This window comes from Pteropus vampyrus, unplaced genomic scaffold, assembly GCF_000151845.1.
Source record: "Pteropus vampyrus isolate Shadow unplaced genomic scaffold, Pvam_2.0 Scaffold72, whole genome shotgun sequence".
In the NCBI taxonomy this organism is placed as follows: domain Eukaryota; kingdom Metazoa; phylum Chordata; class Mammalia; order Chiroptera; family Pteropodidae; genus Pteropus; species Pteropus vampyrus.
In genome coordinates, this window is record NW_011888853.1 from 1,742,332 (window position 1) to 1,763,225 (window position 20,894).

General features: G+C 53.8%; 2 protein-coding genes across 3 annotated transcripts; both read left to right on the forward strand.

The window, feature by feature from the left end:
- The first annotated feature begins 2,745 nt into the window (after positions 1-2,745).
- Positions 2,746-11,006, forward strand: CDR2L (cerebellar degeneration related protein 2 like). Its single transcript, XM_011361908.2, has 5 exons — positions 2,746-5,595; positions 6,157-6,269; positions 6,591-6,739; positions 7,316-7,480; positions 8,410-11,006. Exons 1-5 carry the CDS (start codon positions 5,346-5,348, stop codon positions 9,299-9,301), a joined length of 1,569 nt encoding a protein of 522 aa, XP_011360210.2. The 5' UTR covers positions 2,746-5,345; the 3' UTR covers positions 9,302-11,006.
- Positions 11,007-14,505: 3,499 nt separating this feature from the next.
- MRPL58 (mitochondrial ribosomal protein L58) lies at positions 14,506-20,757 on the forward strand. Of its 2 annotated transcripts, none has more exons than XM_011361912.2 (6): positions 14,506-14,645; positions 17,383-17,419; positions 19,222-19,281; positions 19,822-19,904; positions 19,991-20,160; positions 20,425-20,757. In XM_011361912.2, the coding sequence occupies exons 1-6, from the start codon at positions 14,547-14,549 to the stop codon at positions 20,507-20,509; spliced, it is 534 nt and encodes a 177-aa protein (XP_011360214.1). In that variant the 5' UTR covers positions 14,506-14,546; the 3' UTR covers positions 20,510-20,757. The 2 variants fall into 2 exon arrangements, with proteins under 2 accessions (XP_011360214.1, XP_011360213.1); XM_011361911.2 differs by having other exon boundaries at positions 14,509-14,732.
- The last annotated feature ends 137 nt before the right edge of the window (positions 20,758-20,894 follow it).

Sequence of the window (20,894 nt, forward strand, 5' to 3'; positions counted from 1 at the left end):
GGAACCGCCCAGGGACCCCTGGTGTTGATGCGGGGCCCGAGTCCTGGCTGGAAGTCTTCGGAAACCGCGAGGTGGCTTCTTGGTTATGTTTTGCTGGGAGGGGTGGTGCGTGTGTGAGTGTGGGCGTGTGGGCGTGTGTGTGTGTGTGTGTGTGTGTGTGTGTGTGTGCGCGCGCGCGCGCGTGTATGTGTGTGTAGGGGGAAGTTATCCTATCCCAAATCCAGCGACACCCTTCCCTGCCAGGATTCCTGAGCTCTAAGACTCCCAGAAAGTTTCCGCAAGTCCCTTCCCATCTACCCAGGGGCGGGATGGGGTGCAGGACCCTGCCGCTGGGGAAGCTGAGACTGGGAGTCTCCAATCTGCCTTCCTGAGGAAGGAGTCCCCTGGCCCCCTCCCTGCCCCCTCCCAAATACATGGCTCATGGTTTGGAAGGGGTCAGGTTTGGGAATTCTGAGCAAGGACTCTGATTAGAACCTGAGTAAAGAGGGAGCCACCTCCCCCCGTCCATCTGAGGGTAGAGAGGGTGACTGGAAGAGGGTTAGAATCTGGTGATGAGGTGGCCGAAGTGACATCACTCCGAGTCTGGGGCGGGCTGTTAGGACAGGAAGGAGAAAGAGACCTAAGAGGGTCAGGACCAAGGCCTGCTGGAGTGGAGTCAAATCCACCTTCTCCTCCCGGAAAACGGCTCATACTTGGGTTGTCAGAGCTGGAGGGGCAAAGAAACGTGTCTGGGAGAAGATCCCACAGTCCCCCAGGAAGCCAGGCGGGTGTGGACACAAGTCTAGTTCAGTGTGTGCCGCCGCCCCTGCTCTGGGGCTTCATTTACACTTGGCTTTGCTCTCATGGGAGGCAGCTACCCAGATCCTGGAGCCTTTGTTTCCTGGCTCTGACCTACGTCCCCACGTGGCCAGATTTGCTGGCAGATGAGGCTCCGTCCTTGTGCTCAGGAATGTGGGGTAATCAGAGCCTTTGGGGACGGGCGTGGGGACTAGACCTGGGCTGCACCTTGCCATACTCCATGCCCCAGAATCCACCCTCAGCCTCCCTGCCTGGAGTGAGAGGCCCAATACTGGCTTCAACCCCTCTTCCACAAAGGCACTACCCCCCGCCCCCCAAGGTCACACCCCACAAGGTCACACCCCACAAATATCTATCAGGTTCCACTTAAATGGAACTGGGAGCTGGGAATAGTCCTAGCTCTGGCCCACTAGGTGGCCCTGGGCCTATGGCTGAATCTGGGTGATAGGATGCAGTGAGAGGGCTTCATGGAAGAGGTGGGCCTAGAAAGTAAGATGGGAAGCTGAGTGCCCGGGAAGATGGCCTCCTGGGAGGCAGACGCTGGTATCGTTGCTGTCGCATTTCATTCCTGCACCCTTAATGAAGTCTCTGAAGTCTCTGGCTCCGTGCCCAGCCCAGATGTGGGAGGAAAGAGCCCGGGAGTGAGTAGGGTGGGCAGTGTGCTGCTTCCAGAGGGTGAGGTGTCGAGATTCTCGCTGGGCTGGGCAGCCATGCTCTGGTCCAGGGCGGGGCGTGAGCCCTGAGCACCCCCTTCTCTGGCCTTGCTGGTCTGCAGCCCTTGGCTTCCCCTCAGAGGCCTAGTGGTAGCCAGAGCCCAGGAAAAATGAGGGAAAACAGAAATGAGAGAGTCTCAGGAGAAACTGGAGCTTTTGACCAAAAACCAAATGTCTGCTGCCATGGGTGAGTGCTGTGCTGAGCCTGGGGACCTGATCTCTCTCCTCAGGGGCCCCGCGTCCCAGCAGGGGAAGCAGAAAGGGGACCAAACTAGTGACTGTGATAGAGCCTCAGGGCTCCTGTGGTGAGACTTAGAAAGGCTTATGCAAAGGCCCCCTCTGAGCTGGAGGGTGTCTAAGTGCCCCCTGGACACAGGAAGGAATGCTGGCATTCTAGGTGGACAGGACGCTTGGACGAGGCCCAGAGCAACATGGAAAGACCATGTGTGACTGGAAAGTAGGAGTTACCTAGAGCGCTGGGGCTGGGGTCCAGAGAAAGTCCCTGGTACAGGTACTGTGGCACACTCCCTAGGGGTTGGCATGGAGAGCTGGATGATGCGGTGAGCGTGGGCCAAAGGCCATCCACAGTGGGGATCAGGTGCCTGTCGCGTCCTCCTTCCCTAGATCTAATCTCCCAATTCTCTCCTGTCCAGCTGCTCCCTAGTTGCCTCTGAGTGGCCCGGGAAATGGTTTGCCCAGCCAGCCTGGTCCCCTCCACACCCGTTTCCCCTGCCCCCAGTGCAAGCCCTGACTTTGTTTTCAGAAGATGGCCATGGAGATCCTGTTTGACTTTGATGCTGTTCTGTCCCAGTAGAGGGAGGAAGTTGGGACAAGCAAGGTCCTCGATTCTCACTGTTTCCTCTGCCCACTGACACAGCACCTGTAAAAATAGAAAAAGCCATTAATTATTAAGCGCAGGTGCTCTCTCTGCCTCTGCCTACCTCCCTCCCACCTTGGACCAGGCTTGGTGTGGCCTGTGGGTACCCCTTTCCAGGCTGAGTGATGGCTGCTGAGTCACGCATTTGATGTCCTGAGCACCTGACCTTGCTTCTTAGCCTTGGGCAAGAGCTCTGACATGGCAAGGGAGGGAGGTGCCTGGACCCCAATTCTGTGGACCCGGAGCTCCTGACATTCATGCCCTGCAGGCTGTGAGCAGGACCCCTGCAGCCCAGCCAGGTGGTAAATCGCCTCCTCCCCCGTTATCTTTGTCTCTTCTCCCCCGGTCCTGTTTCCTGTCCTTCCCCTGCCTCCCTGCTCCGGAGTCTCTGGAGCCCCACCCAGGCCCCAAACAGTGAGGGGCCGTGGGATCTCAGCATTTCTTTTCAAAGACATCCCCTGGCTCCCTGCCATTCCGTCTCAGGCTTCTGGGGTGTTTTTCCTGGGGAGCACCTCAGCAGGCATTCGGGGGACAACGCTGCTGCCGCCCGCTGCGAGAGACTCCGGAAAACTCTAGGGTCCTGGCAAGGGAGGCGCCAGTTCAGACTCAGTACCTCCTCCAGCTCGGTCCAGTGTGACCATTAATCTGGCGGTGACAGGCTGTTTTTATCCCTCCAGCTCCTACTTCCGGCTTAGCCAGCTCGCCCGCTCTCCCACACCCAGGCCTCCCGCCCGCACCGCACCACCCTCCCCGGAGCCCTCAGTTGGCCGGTGTCCTTTTCCTAGCACTTGGCTCCACTCAGTCCCTGGCTATGCACCTTCTAGACTTCTCTCGTGACCCCTCTTGGCAGCTTCGATCAGCTCAGCTTGCATTGTGATCCAGTTTCCTTGAGACAGTCCCCGAGATTCTCACCCACCCCAAACGGCTTCTGCTGCGTTCCCTTCTTCCCCGCTCCTGAATCACTAGGTAGCCCAGGTCACAGTCACTGCCTTTGCAGGGCCATGTTCCTAGTTTAGAGTGTGACTTGCAGCTGCTGTCCCAGCCAGCTGGCAGTAGGAACACACATACAGCTCAGAAGCTCATCCAGGAGAAAGAGCATAAAGTGCATTGTTCATGACCGTTCCTCACTCCAGCTCTGAGCCTGTGGCCTTGGACTTGAGACTAAGCTACAGGGGATCCATGAAGGCCACCCACAGAGCCTGTCCCCTGATGCCAGTGCAGGAGTTGACATCGGTAGTAATGGCCTCTTCACAGATCCGAGGAAGAAAGCATCGATGAGCGTGGCCCTCTGTGCATCATCTTCATTTATACCTGAATTATTTGATCATGTTTGGAGACGAGCCGAGTGTTCACCATCCCACGACGGAGAATAGGAAGATGGTGTGGCTCCTTCATCAAAACTAGGGGTGGTCTTGCTGAGCTCCCACATTTCTACCAAGCACTCGGCATAACACAAGGCAATCGCAACATTAAACTTCAGTTTGCAGACAGACACTTCCACCTACAGTTAAAAAACATAACGCAAGTTTTTCTCGGCATCATCGTCGTAAAGTTAATCTCTCAAGGCTAAAGGTTCTTATCTGGGATTTATGTGATCTAGTATTTTAATGGCTGAGCTAGGTGTTTGGAAAAGCGGCTTCTGCTTGTCCAGCTATTATTACAGCCTTGCTCTAAGGTAGCAGCTTTGTACTCCTTCTCAGCCAGGGGACTCCTCTGAGTGACGTCTGGGCACAGGGACCCCTCCTGGCTTAGGTCCAGCCTGGACATTGCACTCTAGCTGTTTCAAAACCTCACCTCTCGGTGTGGGAGCAAACTCCAGCTTTATCCCTGATGGGCGGCTTGGCCTTTGGTCCAGGCCTGCTGACTGGTCAGGCTCCTCTGGCTTTTCTACAGTGATGTCCATCTACCCCCAGCTGGCTGAAAGAAAGCCAGAGGCTCTGCTCTCAAATGCCCAACAGAAGTCACAACTCTTTGGGGACCTGTCCCCTGCCAAGCAAGCGGTTCAGCTGAAACAACTCTATGAAACTCATCAGGAGGAGGTTATAGAGACCATCCATCCTCTAGGGGGCCTAGAGCCATCACTGTCTGAGAGGGGAAAGCAGTACTGAGTTCAGTCCCCAGACCTCATCATGTCGGCCCCAGCAGAGCTGCCATTATGCCCCTGGGTCTGGATTTACACCATCAGCCTGGAGTGAGGGCCTCTTCATGGGAAAAGGACCCAGCTTTCCTTGACAGCATTTTGGCAGAATGAATCAAATAGGCCCGCCCTCTGCCCCGGGATTCTGTTTCTAAGAAAGTATCCTCGGGGACTGGGTAGGTGATTTGCACAAAGATTTTTGTACTACCAAATCAATTACAGTTTCATTTTTAATAGAGAAAAAAATTGAAAGCACCCTAAAAGTCCAACAATAAAGACAATTTAGGGATGGCTATTTAGGGACCTGCATACAATAGAATATTCACATCCACTAAAGATGATCCTGTAGGTAGAGCTGTGTTGGCACAGAAAGCTATCTGTGCCATATTAAATGAAAGAAGCAAATACAGGAAAACATGATCCTATTTACACAAAAGTGTATCCACAGCTGTTTTGAGCACAGAGAGCTGTTTAGAAGGGTGGTTACCAACATGGTGACAGCTCCTTTCTTTAGGGGTGTTTTCTTTCTTCTACCCCACCTCCCCCACCTCCTCCACACCCCACACACAGAGTGGAACTTTAATTACTTACAAATGGCACTGTTCCTTCATCACCATGTGGGGCCATGCTCATTTGTTTGGCCAGGGACACCTGCTACTTCCTCCTAAGCCCTCCCCCTCCCCACCAACCAACCCCCTAAAAACAGGCCAGATCCCCTCCCAGCCTCTCTGACAGCTGCTCATGTACCTTGGACTGAGGTGGGGGAAGGGAGGTCCCAGTCCTATAAGGTACAAGAATCAGGGCTGGTGGGAGGAAAAAGATGGTTTTGCTGCACAGGGAAAGGGGGTGTCAGGGGTACATGTCACTAGGACCAAATGCTACCGCACTGGGGCGAGGAGACCTGAATTCTGATTTCAGTGTGGCCGTAACCCAGCTAATGACCTTGGAAAAGTCACTCTTCCCTCTCTGGCCTGTCATCCATAGAATAAGGAGGTTGAGCCAAAAAGCTCTGAAGCCTCGTCCAGTTCTAATACCCAGCAAGCCCTCCTGCCCCCTCCCTCTGCCTCTCGGTGAGCTCCTGGTCACCCTTCTAAGCCCGACTCGAAGGCTGCCCATTGTCTGAGCCTCCCACTGCGCCTTACCTATCGTCCAGGGCACTTTGCCCCTTGTCTTACCACATTCCACTCACTCATTCTTTCAGAAAAGATTTATGACGTGCCTGCTCTGTGCCAAGTATTATTCTAGATCCTGGGGATATCAGTGAACGAAGCAGGCAAAATCCTGGCCCTGTAAGCTTTCAATTGGTCAGGGGAGACAATCGGGAAGGGAACGTGGGGCGGGGGAGGCATGATTTTGAATCAATGGCTGGGGAAAGCCCTCCTGGAGAAGGTGCTATTTAAGCACAGACTTGAAGGGAGAGAGGGATGATCCCCGGGAAGGCCTAGGGGAAGGACAGTCCAGGCAGAAGCAGCAGCCAGTTATTCCCTCCCAGGCCTGGAGGCTCCCCAAGGGCGGCCCTTGTCTCCTGCTCCTCTTGGGGTCCTGAGGCCCAGCTCAGAACATTAACGGGGGTCCTCTGCCTTCTTCCTCACACTACTCACGTTTCTCTCGCCCTCCGCCCCTCCCTCCAGATTTGCACTTGGCCGCCGAGCTGGGGAAGACGCTGTTGGAGAGAAACAAGGAGCTGGAGGAGTCTCTGCAGCAGATGTACGCCACCAACGAGGAGCAAGTGCAGGAGATCGAGGTGAGGGGCCACGCGGGCCCGGACATGCCCCCACACCCGTCAGGGGCCCCTTGGCCTGGGTGTCCCTTTGTGCAACTTAGGAAAAGCTGCCCTCTTAGCAGACACAGCCCTGGCCCAACAGCCTCGTGCAGTTCACAACCTGCACAGCTAACCCAGGCAGCCCCGTTGCACCACTGTCTGTACCCCGTCATCTATTGCACATGAAAACCCCAAAGTGAGCTTTTTCCTAGAAGTGTGAAGAGGGCCCGGGCAGAGACATTTTCCCCAACCCTCTTCCGAAAGGTGACTCCCCACCCCCACCCCCACCTCCACCTCCCCCAGTACCTGACCAAGCAGCTGGACACGCTGCGGCACGTGAATGAGCAGCACACCAAAGTGTACGAGCAGCTGGACCTGACGGCCCGAGACCTGGAGCTGACCAACCAGAAGCTGGTGCTGGAGAGTAAGGCTGCCCAGCAGAAGATCCATGGGTGAGGGCAGGGTGGAGAGTGGGGGGAGGAGGGGCAGGCGAGGGAGAGGCCCAGGGCTGGGTGTGCAGGTGGGTGTCTGGACCGGTGGGCGTGACTCACGCTCCTTCTCCCAGAAGCTCAGGCCTGGGAACCAGGGGTGGTAGTGAGTTTGCCCTTGTCGATTTGGAGTGATTTAACATTCAAGCTACAACCCTTTGAGTGCCAACTATGCACCAGGCTCCGTTTAGGCACCGGGGATACAGTGATGGGGATACAAAGACACCGTCCCACCCTCTGGGAGCTCACAGCCTGGGAGGGAAGGCAGGTGTGTATATAGTTCATTGAGATGCAGGGTGATGAGTGATAGAAGGGTATACAAGGAACTGAGGTGGCACAGAGGAAAAATAGTCAGCTCCGCCTGGGAGGTGGGAGAGCAGGGTGAGTGCTTAGAGTTCTCCATCTGACCTCAGCACCTGGCAGCATGGCTCAGGGTTGCCCATCAGTCCCCAACCCCACGTCCCTCCAGGACTGCGGTGAGTGGGGCTGGCCTCGTCCCCTTAGAGTCCCTCCCGTGCGGTTTCCCCACCCCACCCCCAGGCTGACGGAAACCGTAGAGCGCCTGCAGGCCCAGGTGGAGGAGCTGCAGGCCCAGGTGGAGCAGCTCCGGGGCCTGGAGCAGCTGCGCGTGCGCAGGGAGAAGCGGGAACGAAGACGCACCATCCACACCTTCCCCTGCCTCAAGGAGCTGTGCACCAGCACCCGGTAGGTGGGGCGGCCCGGACCCTGGACGGTGCCTCCGAGTGCCTGGGACTGCCAGTGAGGGGGAGGAAGGAGAAGGCGGGCACCAGGCAGCAGGTGGGAACGAGAGAGTTGGCGCGTCGTCGAGGCTCTTGGAGAGGTGGATCCTGGGTACCGACCGCCAGCCGCCGGCGTTTACTGCACGCCATTGTGTGCCCACGACTCTGCTGAGTGACTTAATAATCATAGCGATCCCACGAGGTGTGTTTTATTATCCTCACTACTCAGATGAGGAAATTGAAGCTCAGAGGTTATGTGTCTCGTCCAAGGTCACCTGTTTAGTAAGTCAAAACTCTAACCCCGGACGGGTTAACTATTACACCTGTCAGTTCCCCATTAAACCTTCTCAATGGGAAGACTTCCTAATGTAAGAATACATATGGTGTATTTGGTGGGTGTGTCGATAAGGGTCCTGGCAAGGGCCAGACAGTGCCTCCATGGCACAGAGTAATTGATATAGAGGTGCGAGCAATTAATACAGAAGTGTGAGCAAGGTGCAGGAAAAGCAGGGGACACGGTAACACCCCAGGTTTGCAATAGCGAGGAGCTCCTACCACCCCTGGGCCCAAAGGGGCCAAGGGCAGGGAGGTTACTGGAACCTCGAAGGCGGCATGGAGGATGCTGCCTGGCCGCACTGACCAATGAAGGAGTCCGAAAGAGACATTCCCATCACCTCTGTCTGCTGGGACCGCCTGCCAGTGACTCCCATTGGCTGAGCTCAGCAGGGAGCCAGGGAAACTGGCTGAAGCAGTCCACTGAGGTCGGCCTCCCAGGACAGAGGGCAGAGGGGGGACTGGGAGTGGATCGAGACTGGCAAACAGACGATCCAGCCCAGTGGACTAGAAAGATCTAAGTAACCACTGCCCTCTGCCCACCTGCCCCTCCCCCCACAGGTGTGAGGATGCCTTCCGCCTGCACAGTTCCTCGCTGGAGCTGGGCCCCAGGCCGCTGGAGCAAGAGAACGAGCGGCTACAGACCTTGGTGGGGGTGCTGCGTACCCAGGTGAGCCAGGAGCGGCAGCGCAAGGAGCGGGCGGAGCGCGAGTTCGCGGCGGTGCTCCACGAGTACGCGGAGCTGGAGCAGCAGCTGTGCGAGATGGAGGGCTGCCGCCTTCGCGTGCAGGAGCTGGAGGCCGAGCTGCTCGAGCTGCAGCAGATGAAGCAGGCGAAGACCTACCTGCTGGGCCGGGAGGACCACCTGGCCGAGGCCCTTCTGGCTCCCCTGACCCAAGCCCCTGAGGCCGATGACCCCCAGCCAGGCAGCGGGGACAACTTGGGCGCCCACGACGGTATCTCCTCCCCCGCCACCTCCCCAGGCCACACCGTGCGCAAGAGCTGCAGCGACACAGCGCTCAACGCCATCGTGGCCAAAGACCCAGCCAGCCGGCACGCGGGCCACCTCACGCTGCACGCCAACAGCGTGCGCAAGCGGGGCATGTCCATCCTGCGGGAGGTGGACGAGCAGTACCACGCGCTGCTCGAGAAGTACGAGGAGCTGCTGAGCAAGTGCCGGCAGCACCGGGCCGGGGTGCGGCATGCTGGCGTGCAGACCTCGCGGCCCATCTCCCGGGACAGCTCGTGGAGGGACCTGCAGGGGGGCGAGGAGGGCCAGGGGGAGGCGAAGGCCGGCGAAAAGAGCCTGAGCCAGCACGTGGAGGCTGTGGACAAGCGGCTGGAGCAGAGCCAGCCCGAGTACAAGGCGCTCTTCAAGGAGATCTTCTCCAGGATCCAGAAGACCAAGGCTGACATCAACGCCACCAAGGTCAAGACCCACAGCAGCAAGTGACCCTTTCTCAGCAGGCAGACTCCCCAGGCTCCAGCCATGGGTTCCTGGAGCCTGGGCTGTGCAGCCACTGGTGAGTGAGGGATACTTTGAGCTGCAGTATATCCCAGTGGAGACCACTATGTGACCCAGGGATGGTGTTGGGGACACAGCTTGTTCTCTGCTGATGTGGGAGGCAGTCAACACGTCCAGCGTCCCAGGACCTTCCACCATCCTGTGTCAGCCCACTCCCTTGGGGAGTCCCAGCCACTCCAGCTTCAGACCCTCAGGCCCTCAGACTTGTTGCCAGGCTTCTGAAAGCCATTCTGGACCAGATGGCCTTTTTTTTTCTTTTCAAAGTTGTTTTTTTTTTGGTTGTTTTTTTTTTTTGAGAGAGAGAGAGAGAGAGAGAGATTTGCAATGCAAGATCCCCCTGACCCCTTGCCCATAACTGGAAACACTTGAAGGGGGACCACAGAGCCAGCTATGGCAGGTTCTGGGGGGGCTCCTGGACCACCCACTGCTTCTCCCCAGCTGTGACTCACTGTCATCCCTTAACACCAGGTCTCCCACCCCCAGGGTCCTGATCAGGTCAGAGGTGGCCCCTGCCATGAGAAGCAGAAAGCCTCAGTGCCCCCCACTCCAGCCCTGGTGAGGGTGGGCTTCTCCCAGGAGACCCTCAGCCCACCGCAGATCTGTAGCCAATCAGAAGAGGGGAACAGGGAGCCCCCCCAGCAGCCATACACGAGCAGTGCACCCTGTTCCCTTCTGAGCCAGCCGCCTCGGATTCCAGCCCCAGAAATGCCTTCTGAGCATTAAGCCTTCCAGGGGTCTGGGCCGGGGCGGGGAGCCCCCAACATCGCACGCCACCCTGCAATTCACCAAGTTTGTCCTCTGCCTGCCCCCACCTCAGGGACCATGACGTGTCTCATTCACTCCTATGCTCCCCACAGGCCAACCCCACCGCAGATCGTGCTTGCTGCCCCCAGAATGTCCCAGGCATGTGCCACGAGCCAGTGGTCCCAGTGTCCACCCCTGGCCCCCTTCACTGGGGACAGCCCAAGACCCTCACCCTACACTCAACAGTATTAAAATGGGCCCGGGATGGGGAGCATGTCTCCTTCCCATAAAATGCCTGCTCTTAACCTCCTACCTTTGTGGAGGGCTCTTGAGGACGGAGCTGGGTCAAGGGTTTAATCTTTTGTTAAGGCTTTAGAAAGTCCAGCTTCAGCTAAGAGATGCCAAGGTCCCCAGCTTGCCCTGAGCCATTTTTCAGGGTTTCCAGTCCCTGCCGCCCTTCCTAAGACCCCAGAAATCGGAGGAGCCACACAGCCCAGTGGAAGGCGACGGCCCTGGCCTCTGTGCTGGAGTCCAGTGGGGAACCTTCATGCCTTATTTGTTTCTAAGGGGTTTTCTTAAGAAGCACGCCCGACCTCCCCTCCCCAGAGGTGCCATCATGCTCTCCGGGTGGGCTGTCAGCTGGTCATTCTGTCCATGTATCTTGAAACCCTGTGGAGCTGGGCAGCTCCCAGCCCTCTGTGTGTCTCTGTCACCTAGGGTGGAGGGGGTGGGGTGGGACGGGGTGGGGGGAGGGCTCCTGCCTGTTTGCTCCCCAGTTATGTAGCAGCCAACCAGCATCACCTTTGAAGTATACGAGAGAAATATATTTACAAATGCTTTATTCTCTTCTTTAATAAAAAAAAATGCACCAGTATTCTAAAAGCAGAAATGGCCTCAGAGCCATGGTCCTGTCTCTATGACTCGATTTTGCAATTCCCTCCCCCCAACCCGCACCTGCTGACAGCACAGATAACTTCAGAAGCCAAAGTTAAGTGCTCTTGAATCTTTTGAGATCAGTTTGTTGCTACCCGCTCCACTCGCCCATTTCGGACAGGAAATGCAGCCGGCTCTGTGGATCCCAATCCCATGTGGAAAAGCTTCCCAAGTCTCCCCTGGGAGGTTGGCTCAGGGACCTTCCATCAACACCCTCCCCCACGTTCCTGAAGGAGCCAGAAGCAACTTCCCTTGGACCCAAGAGGTGAGGACAGTGTGGTATGGGGAGCTCAGAGCCGGGCCCCAAATTGGTGGTGTCAGCTTTTTACATCAACTGAACAGCATGGGGGTTTTACATGCACACAGCATACAAGTGGCTGTTGGGGTTTCCTGTCCAGCTGTGACCTGTTTCCAGTGGGATGGAGAGCATGTTGTAGGTGTGACACCTAGAGCAGTCAGTCACACCCGAGGAGCAAAGGAAGTTGTGGCCTGTATCCAGCCGCCCATTTCACCTTTTGAATTGCCCTGTGGATATATTTTTTCCTGCCCCTTCTTCCTTCCCACGCTATTTTGTCCTTATTTGGCCGCCTCCCCAAGGTCTCTCCCTTGCCTCTCCCCTCTCCCGGACTGACAACCTTCTCCATCCCAAGACCAAGCACTCTGTGGTAAGAGGAATTGGTCCCCTCCCACCTCTGCCCCAGAAAAAAGACCTGCCTCTGCTCTCCCTGCAAACCCTGGACTGAAAGCCTGGGGGTGTTTTCAGGAAACTAGGTAAAGGAAGCTCTTTCCAAGAAGGGGGCAGCTTTGCCCACTCATGCCAGGGGCACGCTCTGTGCCACCTGCCCAGCCCCTCGGGGAAAGGAAAGATCTGGAACAGAGCTAGTCAATTTCCCACCCCAGTGCCGCAGAGAAAAAAAAGATAAAAGCCATTGGATCTCTGAAAATAAAAGGAAGTTCGTTCAAGGAACCTGCTCGTACCCAGCATCCCTTGGTAGTGGCTAACTTGTTGCCTGTCAGCTACAAAAATCTCTATTTTACTGCTGGCGATCCTGAGGCTTAAAGGTTAAGTTAGTAATTGAAAGTCACATAGAAACATTTGAACCCAGACCTGACCCAATTCCATTATGCAGTACTGCATGTTCCCTAGCTCCACATAATGTTGCGTTTTAAGAGCCTGTCTGGCCCAGGGCACTTAAGAAAGGAAAATTCTATGGACTCCCACATGGGAGGGGTACTCCAAAGCACAGGCCATACATAGAGAAGGGCCAGTGCCTGTAAGCTCAGCTACCAGGAGAGGCTTGGTGAGTCTTTTATCTCTTCTTCCCCTCTTTCTTCTCGCCCCTTCTTGAAGCACTGTCTCAGCCTCTGGAAGACCAAGGAGGGGAAGAAGGCTGGCCTCAGCCTCAGTGCCCACCTTTTTAATGAACAGGTGGCACCTTTCTGTTCTTCCCAGAAGGGCCTTTATTCTGGATGGTTCATGCAGCAGCAAGTGAAAGGAGCTTGCCAGCTGCTCTCCCCTCCAACCCAAGCTAGTTTGTCTCATTCTCTCTACGCCCCTCCTCTCCCAGAATCCAGGGCACCAGATGGCCTGAGCAAGCTGTGTTTATTTGAGGCCATGGAAACCTGCAGCTTCCTCTCTTATCATTCTGGGTCAGAGACAGGCCTGGAGCCCCGCCTCAGAGCACTTAGGCCACAGAATGGTGCTGACTTTATTATTCATAATCCCAGAGATGTCCACCTGGGTGAGTCCCTGGCTTTGCTCCCTCGAGCAGCTTATTCCAGTCACCATGGAGACACCTGTTTCCTCTGAGGTCTTGGGACTCAGACAGGGAGGGACCCAGGAGACGTCCCTTCCAACCTAGAGCTCAAGGCATATGTCGGTTGCCATTCCCTTTGCAGTCTGAGTTTCCAAATCCAGTGCCCGGGAAGCGGTTAATTCCCTCCTAAAGATTTTGCCTGTATCGATGAGGATAAGACGGTAAAGCCTTGATTGGATAACAACATTCCCAGTGGCATAGAACTCTTCATTATGAAACAACCATTAATATTAGTAATAATTACTAACATTCTTTGAGCTGTTTTCATTTACCATACTACCTTTCGACAAAGTAACTTAACCAACATTTAGCTGTTTCCAAACACTGCTTGCTCTACTTTGAACCTTTCTTGGAATTAGAACTTCTCAGTTTTACAGTTCATGTTTTAACAGCCCTGTAAAAGGGCTCTGCTTAGCCTGTCTGTGGCTGTCTGAGCCTCTACCTACCTCCTCGGCCTCCCCTATCTCCTGAGAAACTATCATCATGCTCTGGAAAACTGCTGTTTCCCCCACAAAGGGGGTGGGGGTGGTCCACTTTTTAAAACATTTCTTTCTCCACCTGCCTGCCTCTCCTCTCATCTGGTATTTGTCCTGTAGAGCTTTCACACACGTGCTCAGCGGGGATTTGCTTATCGGCAGCTGCCTGGTGAATAAGCCCAAAGTTACCAAAATTCAGCTCTAGCAGAGCTCAACTTTCAAAAACACATTCCCAAAGAATTCATCTCATCAATATGTGGATGAAAAAAAGGGGGTCGTATAGAAAGTAACCTCACAGATCATGAATTCCTAACTGGGCAGGTCATGGTAGGTGGCCTATGACTTCTTTAGTGAAAGGTTTTAAGCCAGCCCTGTCCATTGTTCTTATGCCTCTAAGTTAACACACCTTTGAAATACCAGCAGTAATACCCTTGGAATGGGGTATTAACCTGCAAGAGAGCATATAATCTTGTTAATCCAATAATCCAATCCCACTTTGCTTTCTCCAATCTTCCTTAAATCCCCTCCTTAATTTCAAATGCATAAAAGCAGCTGCAAAACTTAATCAGAGGGGCATTTTAGATCTTGCTCCCCAGCACATGTCATCGGTTTGGCTCAAATAAACGCTTACAAAAGTTCTCTGAAGGTTTCGATGATTCCTACTTTGACAAATATTTGAGTACTTCTGTGTACCAGGTTCTGGGTACTGGGGATCCTGCAGTGAGCCAGTGCCCCTCCTGGAGCTTATTATATTACATCCTGGGTGGGAAACAGGCACTAAACTAGAAAAATAAGATTGAATTTTGTGAACGAAAAATAATAATGAAGTAGAGCAGGGTAGAGGGGATGGAGATGAACCAGGCCAGACGGGGCAGGCCTCACTGATGGTGTTAGAATGGCAGGGAGAGCAGAGTCTGAAAAGGAGAGAAATGGGGTTTCTGGGGGGCACGGAATCCAGGGGTTCTTTCACCAGGAGGCCCCCTAGAGATATCGCTGTCTGGCCAACGTCTTCCCCACCGCTGCAGCGGACTTCAGAGAACAAACTAGCCCTCCCCCAGGTGGCCACTGAATTGCCTCTTAACCGGCGCCGCCGCCTAACCCCCGCCGACGTTAAAAGTCGCACGGAACCAAAGTCCAGAGGGAAACGCAGCCTCACGGACCGCAGTAGGAAACGCCCCCCGGAAGCGACCTCGAAACTCAAATATGGCGGCCGCCCGGTGCCTTCGCTGGGGCCTAAGCCCAGCCAGAATCTGGCTGCGCCCGCCGCCCGCGCACCACCCTCTCCGGGATCTGCACAAGCAGGTAGACGGGACCAAGTTTCAGAGCATCTACAGTCTGGACAAGCTCTACCCGGAGTCGCGGGGCTTGGACACCGCCTGGAGGGTCCCGGTGAGCCGGGAGGGCCAGTTGGAAGGGGCGTTCCCACGCCTCAGCTGGGTGACGTCAGAAAGCCAGGACCCCATTGGCCAGGCGCGCTGCTAATCAAAGGGGCCGCCGCGGGAAGAAGCTGGTTGTCCGAGCAACCGGGGTCTGGGGCCACGGGGAGAGTCTCCGCTCCCACGGTGGCCTAAGGGGTACCGGCTCCGGGAGAGCACGCTGGGTATGCTTCCTACAGTGCCACCAGCTTTTCCGCATTTGTTCCCCGGCCCTCAGGCCCAGATTCTTGTCCCAGCGGAAAACGTGGGCATTCCGGTTCTGTAGAATGGACAGTAAAGGCAGGAGGCTGCCACGTCGTTTACTCCCTTCTCGAATCTTTTGGAAGGTTACACTATCCTTAGCCTCTAGTAACCCCAGCACGCCTGAAGAAACAGGGCTTCTCGCTCGTTTCCTCAGGATGCGTTTAAAGAGAGCCCGCTGTCCGCAGGCTCTGCATCAGGTCGCTGAGCGGAAGAGATAGGACCCAGCCGATTCTGTTGTGTCCACCTGCAGGACTGGCAGAGAACGTTCACTGATTCATTAACTCATTCAACAAACTTCTATTGAAAGCATGCCTTGTGTATGAACAAAACACAAAACTCCGAATGCTTGCGGAGGCTGACTTCTAATGGGGAGAGACAGGCAATAAGTAAAATGAGTAGTACAGAGTTTGTGAGATGGTGATCAATACTTTGGAGAAAATAAATCCCGGAAGGAAGAAAGAGTGCTAAGGTAGGGAGCAGGATTGCAGTTTTAAACAGGATGGCCTAGGAAGCCCTCTGAGGTGACATTCGAGTAAAGACCTGGAAGAAGCAAGGCACAGAGCCATGAAATAGTGGGAAGATGAGCATCCCTGCAGAGGGAAACAGCAGGTACAGTGACCTCAAAGCAATTGCTTGCTCCACTTAACCAGGGAACAGCAAGCAGGCCAGAGTGGCTGAGCAGAGGAGTCGAGAGATGAAGCTAAAGAGGAGAGCAGTGTGCGGAGGCCTGTTTATAGGGCTTACAGGCTTTTAGCTTTACTCTGAATGCGATGGGGACCTACTGGAGGATTTGAGACAGAGGAGTGGAATGATCCAACTTGGTTTCATAGGGATCACTTTAATAGAGCCTTATAAAGAACAGACTAGAATGGCAAGAACAGGAAGACCAGTTAGGAGACTGAGTAATACAGGGAAGAGATAAGCAGGGTGAAAGCAGTAGGAATCATGAGAATTGGTCAGGTTCTAGATATAGTCTGAAGGAAAAGCCTCTAGGGTTTGCTAATAGATTTTCTTTGAGAAATGAGAATGAGAGAGGAATTGACGTCTAGGGCCTTGAGCAGTGGAAGGATGGAGTGGAAGGATTGAGTGAGATTGGAAAGCAACAATAACATTCACTTGTTTGTTCTTTCATTCAGCAAAAAATGTATTGTGTACTTACTGTGTCAGACACTGTTTCAGGCATTGCAGATCCAACTTCTGTTCTAGCAGAAGGAGCAGATAGTAAACAAAGTAAGAAAGCAGGTCCGGTAGTGAGAAGTCATGAGATCAGGATGCTGTCATAGTGCTGAGGTGCTGCTTCAGATTGTTAGTCAGGGAAGTCCTCCGGGAGGAGGTTTGAGGTTTGCGGCATCCATCAGGCAACTGAGAGGAGACATCGAATAGCAAGCAGTTGGCTATATGGGTCTGAAATCGAAGAAAGAGGTTTGAGTTTGAGCCAGAAAGTTGAGAGTCACCAACATGGATGATATTTTCATCAATATAGATGGAGGAAATGTTCTAGGGAAAGAGTACGATAGAGAAGAGAGGATTCCAGGGCCATGTCCGTGTTCGAATGTTGCAGAGTAAGTAAAGGAGAGCGAGAAGGTCCTAGGGAGGTAAGAAGAAAGATGAGAGGATAGCTCAGAAGGAAGGGGAGTCATGTGCTTCAGGGAGGGCGTGGTCCATGGTCTTCAGTGCTGGGGAGAGGTGGAGTAAGTAAGATGAGGCTTCCACCCCCAAGTCATTCTAAGATGAAAAGGAATGAAGGGGGATGTGGCACAGGTGAGGGTACTTTGAGCTTGGATGGCCAGAAGAGCCTCAGAGGACCAGTGTTTGCCCTGGGCCTGTGGACACGAGGATCTAAGGCTGAAAGCCATTTTTGGAGGAGCAGCATGGGAGAGACGTGGAGCTGAGGATCTTGGAGTGAGTAGTTCAGGTTGACACAAACCGTCAAGGCAGATGTGTTAGTCGCTGCTCAAAGCAGACAGCTTCCCGGGTGAGCGGAAGGAACAAGGTGGCCCAACAAGTTTGTTGCTCCATATTGGCAGAGGATGTTCCTTTTGGAGTCTCCCTGATGCCTGTGTACTCTGGTGCCTTCCCTCCATCCCAGGAGCCAGGCCTCTGATGTGCCCGACACTAGCTAAAACGGGGGCAGAGAAGGCTCGAGAGGTCGCCTCCGTTTTCCTGGAAGAGTGTTTCTCAGGTGGCACCTCTGGAGTCAGCAAGCTCTCTCTGTCATCTGATGTGATTTTGCTGGGGATCTGAAAATAGTTGTGTGACTTTTGCTTCGTGGCTTTACATCATTTCTTTGGTTGCCCTGGACCAGTTAGGAGTCACCCAGCAGGTAATATCTGGTTGACACTGTGTACGTTACATTACAGGACGATGCAAAGCAAGCCAGCAGTGACATTCCTCTAGGTAAGTAATTTTGTTTTACAAAAAAATCAGCCATTTCCCCCACTCCTCACACATTCCTTCCAGGTCTCTTCAGCCTAATGAAAGTAATGAAACTGCCCTTGGGTGTGCAAAAGTGGAGTCTTTTCAGCATCGTTTAGAATAGCAAAGGAATGATGCCGCAGCCACTCTGGAGTGCTCTGCAGTGCACAGTACACATGGAAAGCTCTTGCTGGTCTTGTGACCCAGAATAATCTTTACAATAGATGAATTAATCATCTTTGGAAGAAAGTACGGTGCAGGAGAATATGCGTAGTAAGCTACCATTTGTGCCTTACGTGTACATCTGAAATATGTATACTTCTGTCTATGTACAGTAGATCTGAAAGGATGTGCAAGGAATTAGATATGACGACTGCCTTGGAGAGCAGAGAGGAAGGGGCAAACTGGTGGGGACCTCTCCCTGTGAACCGTTTGCATAATTTTAGGATTGTGCACCCAGTAAGCATACGGCGAGGCCTGACAGGCACGGCCTGGGAAGAAACAACCAGCCTTTTGCAGATTCCGAGTTTGCGACGTACACACATAGGGAAAGGAAGAGAGTACCAAGGTGCTGGCTCCCTGTGGCCCTTGCTCAAGGTGACACTGAAACAGAGGCCAGGCGATGGCAACACAAGAGGGAGGACACCCTGTGGCCCGCGGCCGATTTGAGAGCCTGCAGCCAAGCCCTGAGGCGTGCATGTGCCTGGAGGAGGCAGAAAGCCTGTCTCATCAGAACGGGAGGCTAAGAAACTGTCCAGTGGCAGCCTCCAGGGGAGACAGGGAGGCAAGTGGGAGATGCGCAGCTCCTCACCTGTCTCGCATACTCCTGCGCTCTGGGAGGGTCACAGGTGCTTCTTCCAAGACAGACTCGGCTGCAGCGTAAGCCAGGCCCAGGTGGCCTATATGGACACAGGCTAGGCTGCTGACACCGTGGTGGCACCGGCCCCTATAGCACTGTGTGCATCCGTTACCTGTTCAGAAAAAAACAAGTTAATTTGTCAAAAGAAGGAAAGCCTCTGAGGAGCAGTCCCGACATGGGTCACCACTGCCCGCGGAGGCCTGCTCTTTGCCACCCAGACCACATGCAGCCTTAGCCACATGACGGTTTCCCACTTCCCCGCCTGCCTCAGGCACGCTGAGGCTGCTCTTCACAGATTATGTGAAAATAGAAGGAAGAAACCTCATTTTACAGATTCAGGCGGACACACAGAACTGAGACCCAGAGCAGCAGTGGGACATGGCTAAGATCACAGTGGCTGTGCCAGTGTTAGAAGCAAGGCCTCCCAGCTCCAAATCGAGTGCTCATTTATCCTGTGGATGTTCTTGAACACTGACCGAGCACTAGGCATTGGGGGCCGGTGTTTTAGACCCAGACCTGCCTTGTTAGACCTTATAATCTGTCGGGATCCACAGCCACCGTGTTTTGAAATATAACATTAAACTAAGTGTGTCCCTTCAGTTGAGCTTTTTGCTTTAAAACAAACAGCAAAAAGCTCGGGCAGCTGGATCTGGTGGAATGTACCGGACCAGAAGCAGACAACCCAGGTCATAATTTTACATCCTCTACTGTCTGTGTCACCTTGGGAAAGTCACTTACTCTTGATTTTAGTTTTGACATCTGTCAATAATCTCTTACTCCACTAATCTGAATGTGATGTTTATTTATATAAAAGCCATCGAAAGAGAGAGATGTGTAATAGGGACAGTTATGTTGATAGTAAATTAACTTTGCACATTCTGCCACGGGATAATCACTTATTTTTGTTGTTTGTCCCGTTTTCTAGATCGCTTGACAATATCTTACTGTCGGAGCAGTGGTCCCGGAGGCCAGAACGTTAACAAAGGTACAGGGCGCCTTGTCCTTTTCTTTCACTTTAAAACTCAGTTGGAAGATGGACTGGAGGATTCCGTACTCACAGTCATGTGGAATAAAGGAATTTTATTTAAGCAGAAGCTTAAATACCACCAGTTATAACAATCCTCTGTATTCTTTTGAATGTGGTCTCATTCTCAGACTCAGCTGTGGGTTGCTAGGACTGGGTTGGGCTTGTGGGTTTAACAAAGGGAAATCACAGCGTGAGTTGGCAGCCAGCTCCAGGAACAGGTTTCCTTGATGCTTGTGGAACCCATCCCCCCATTCTTTCCAGAACCCAATAAACAGTAAGAGAAACACTGGGCGTTTAGCTTCTGGAAGTGTATTTTTGTCCAGAAGGGACTCACGATCTTTGCAGGCGCCTTCCATGGCCACCTGTGTAACCCCAGGCTGACGCAGGATGACATGCACCTGGTCGGGTGTCTCCCCTCCCTTTGTTTCAAGACGGTCACCGAGGTGCTGAGCTTACCCACTCTCGGTGACCCGTGCTCTCATGGCCCTTTCTTCACAGTGAATTCCAAGGCCGAGGTCAGGTTCCACCTGGCAAGTGCTGACTGGATCGCAGAGCCCGTGCGGCAGAAGATGGCCGTGACGGTAACCGCGGCCCCTCTTCCCATAATCCCTCAGTCGCTTTTAGCCTTTGCTCCGTAGAACTCTGGTTTTGCCTTTATTCCCTGCAGCATAAAAATAAGATCAACAGGTCAGGAGAGCTGATACTCACCTCTGAATGCAGCCGCTATCAGTTCCGAAATCTGGCAGATTGTCTACAGAAAATTCGAGATATGATCGCAGAGGCCAGCCAGCCAGCCAGGGAGCCATCCAAAGAAGATGCTGTACTACACAGAATCAGGTACCAGAAGACACCCCAAGCGCCCCCGTACTGAATTCTATGGACAAGGGGCTGCACAGGGAAGAAAGGGGGCAGGGCCAACCCTGGCCTCCCAGCAGACAGGTGGGGAGCTTGGGAAGCAGCGAAGACCCACCTGAGTGGAGCTCTGAGCTGGCGCCTGCTCACTTGGCTGCTGTGCTGTTCGCGGAGCCGCCAGCTCCGCTCACTGCTTTGAAAAGCCCCTGCTGGGCTTCTGGGCCTAACCGAGCTCTTTTCTGTTTTCAGGATAGAAAACATGAATCGGGAAAGACTGAGAAAAAAGAGAATAAATTCTGCCATAAAGACAAGCAGGAGGGTAGACGTGGACTGAAGTTATCCCCCGGAGCTGGCAGAGACCCTCCTCAGGGCGCCGGGCGCTGCTGGGGGAGCTTTACCGCCTCAGGAAACTGAAAACCATATGTGGGCTTGTTCATGGTTGTCTCTAACTGCGGAGCCATCCAGAGAGCGAGGGCTGCAGGCACTGGTTACAAAGGTCTTTATACATGTCTCAAAGCTTAGCTATCCTTTTAATGTATTAGCTCCAATAAAATTCTAAACGCAGTAGGCATCCCTTCTTCAGAATGCTTCAGAACAGAATTCCTTCCTTTTCTCTCAGGTTTGAAATCTGCATAACAATTGCTGGTGGACACTGACTACTTGTCACAGCGGTGGGGGGTGGGGGGGACAGGAACTGAGCCTGGTGTCTGCCCTCAAGG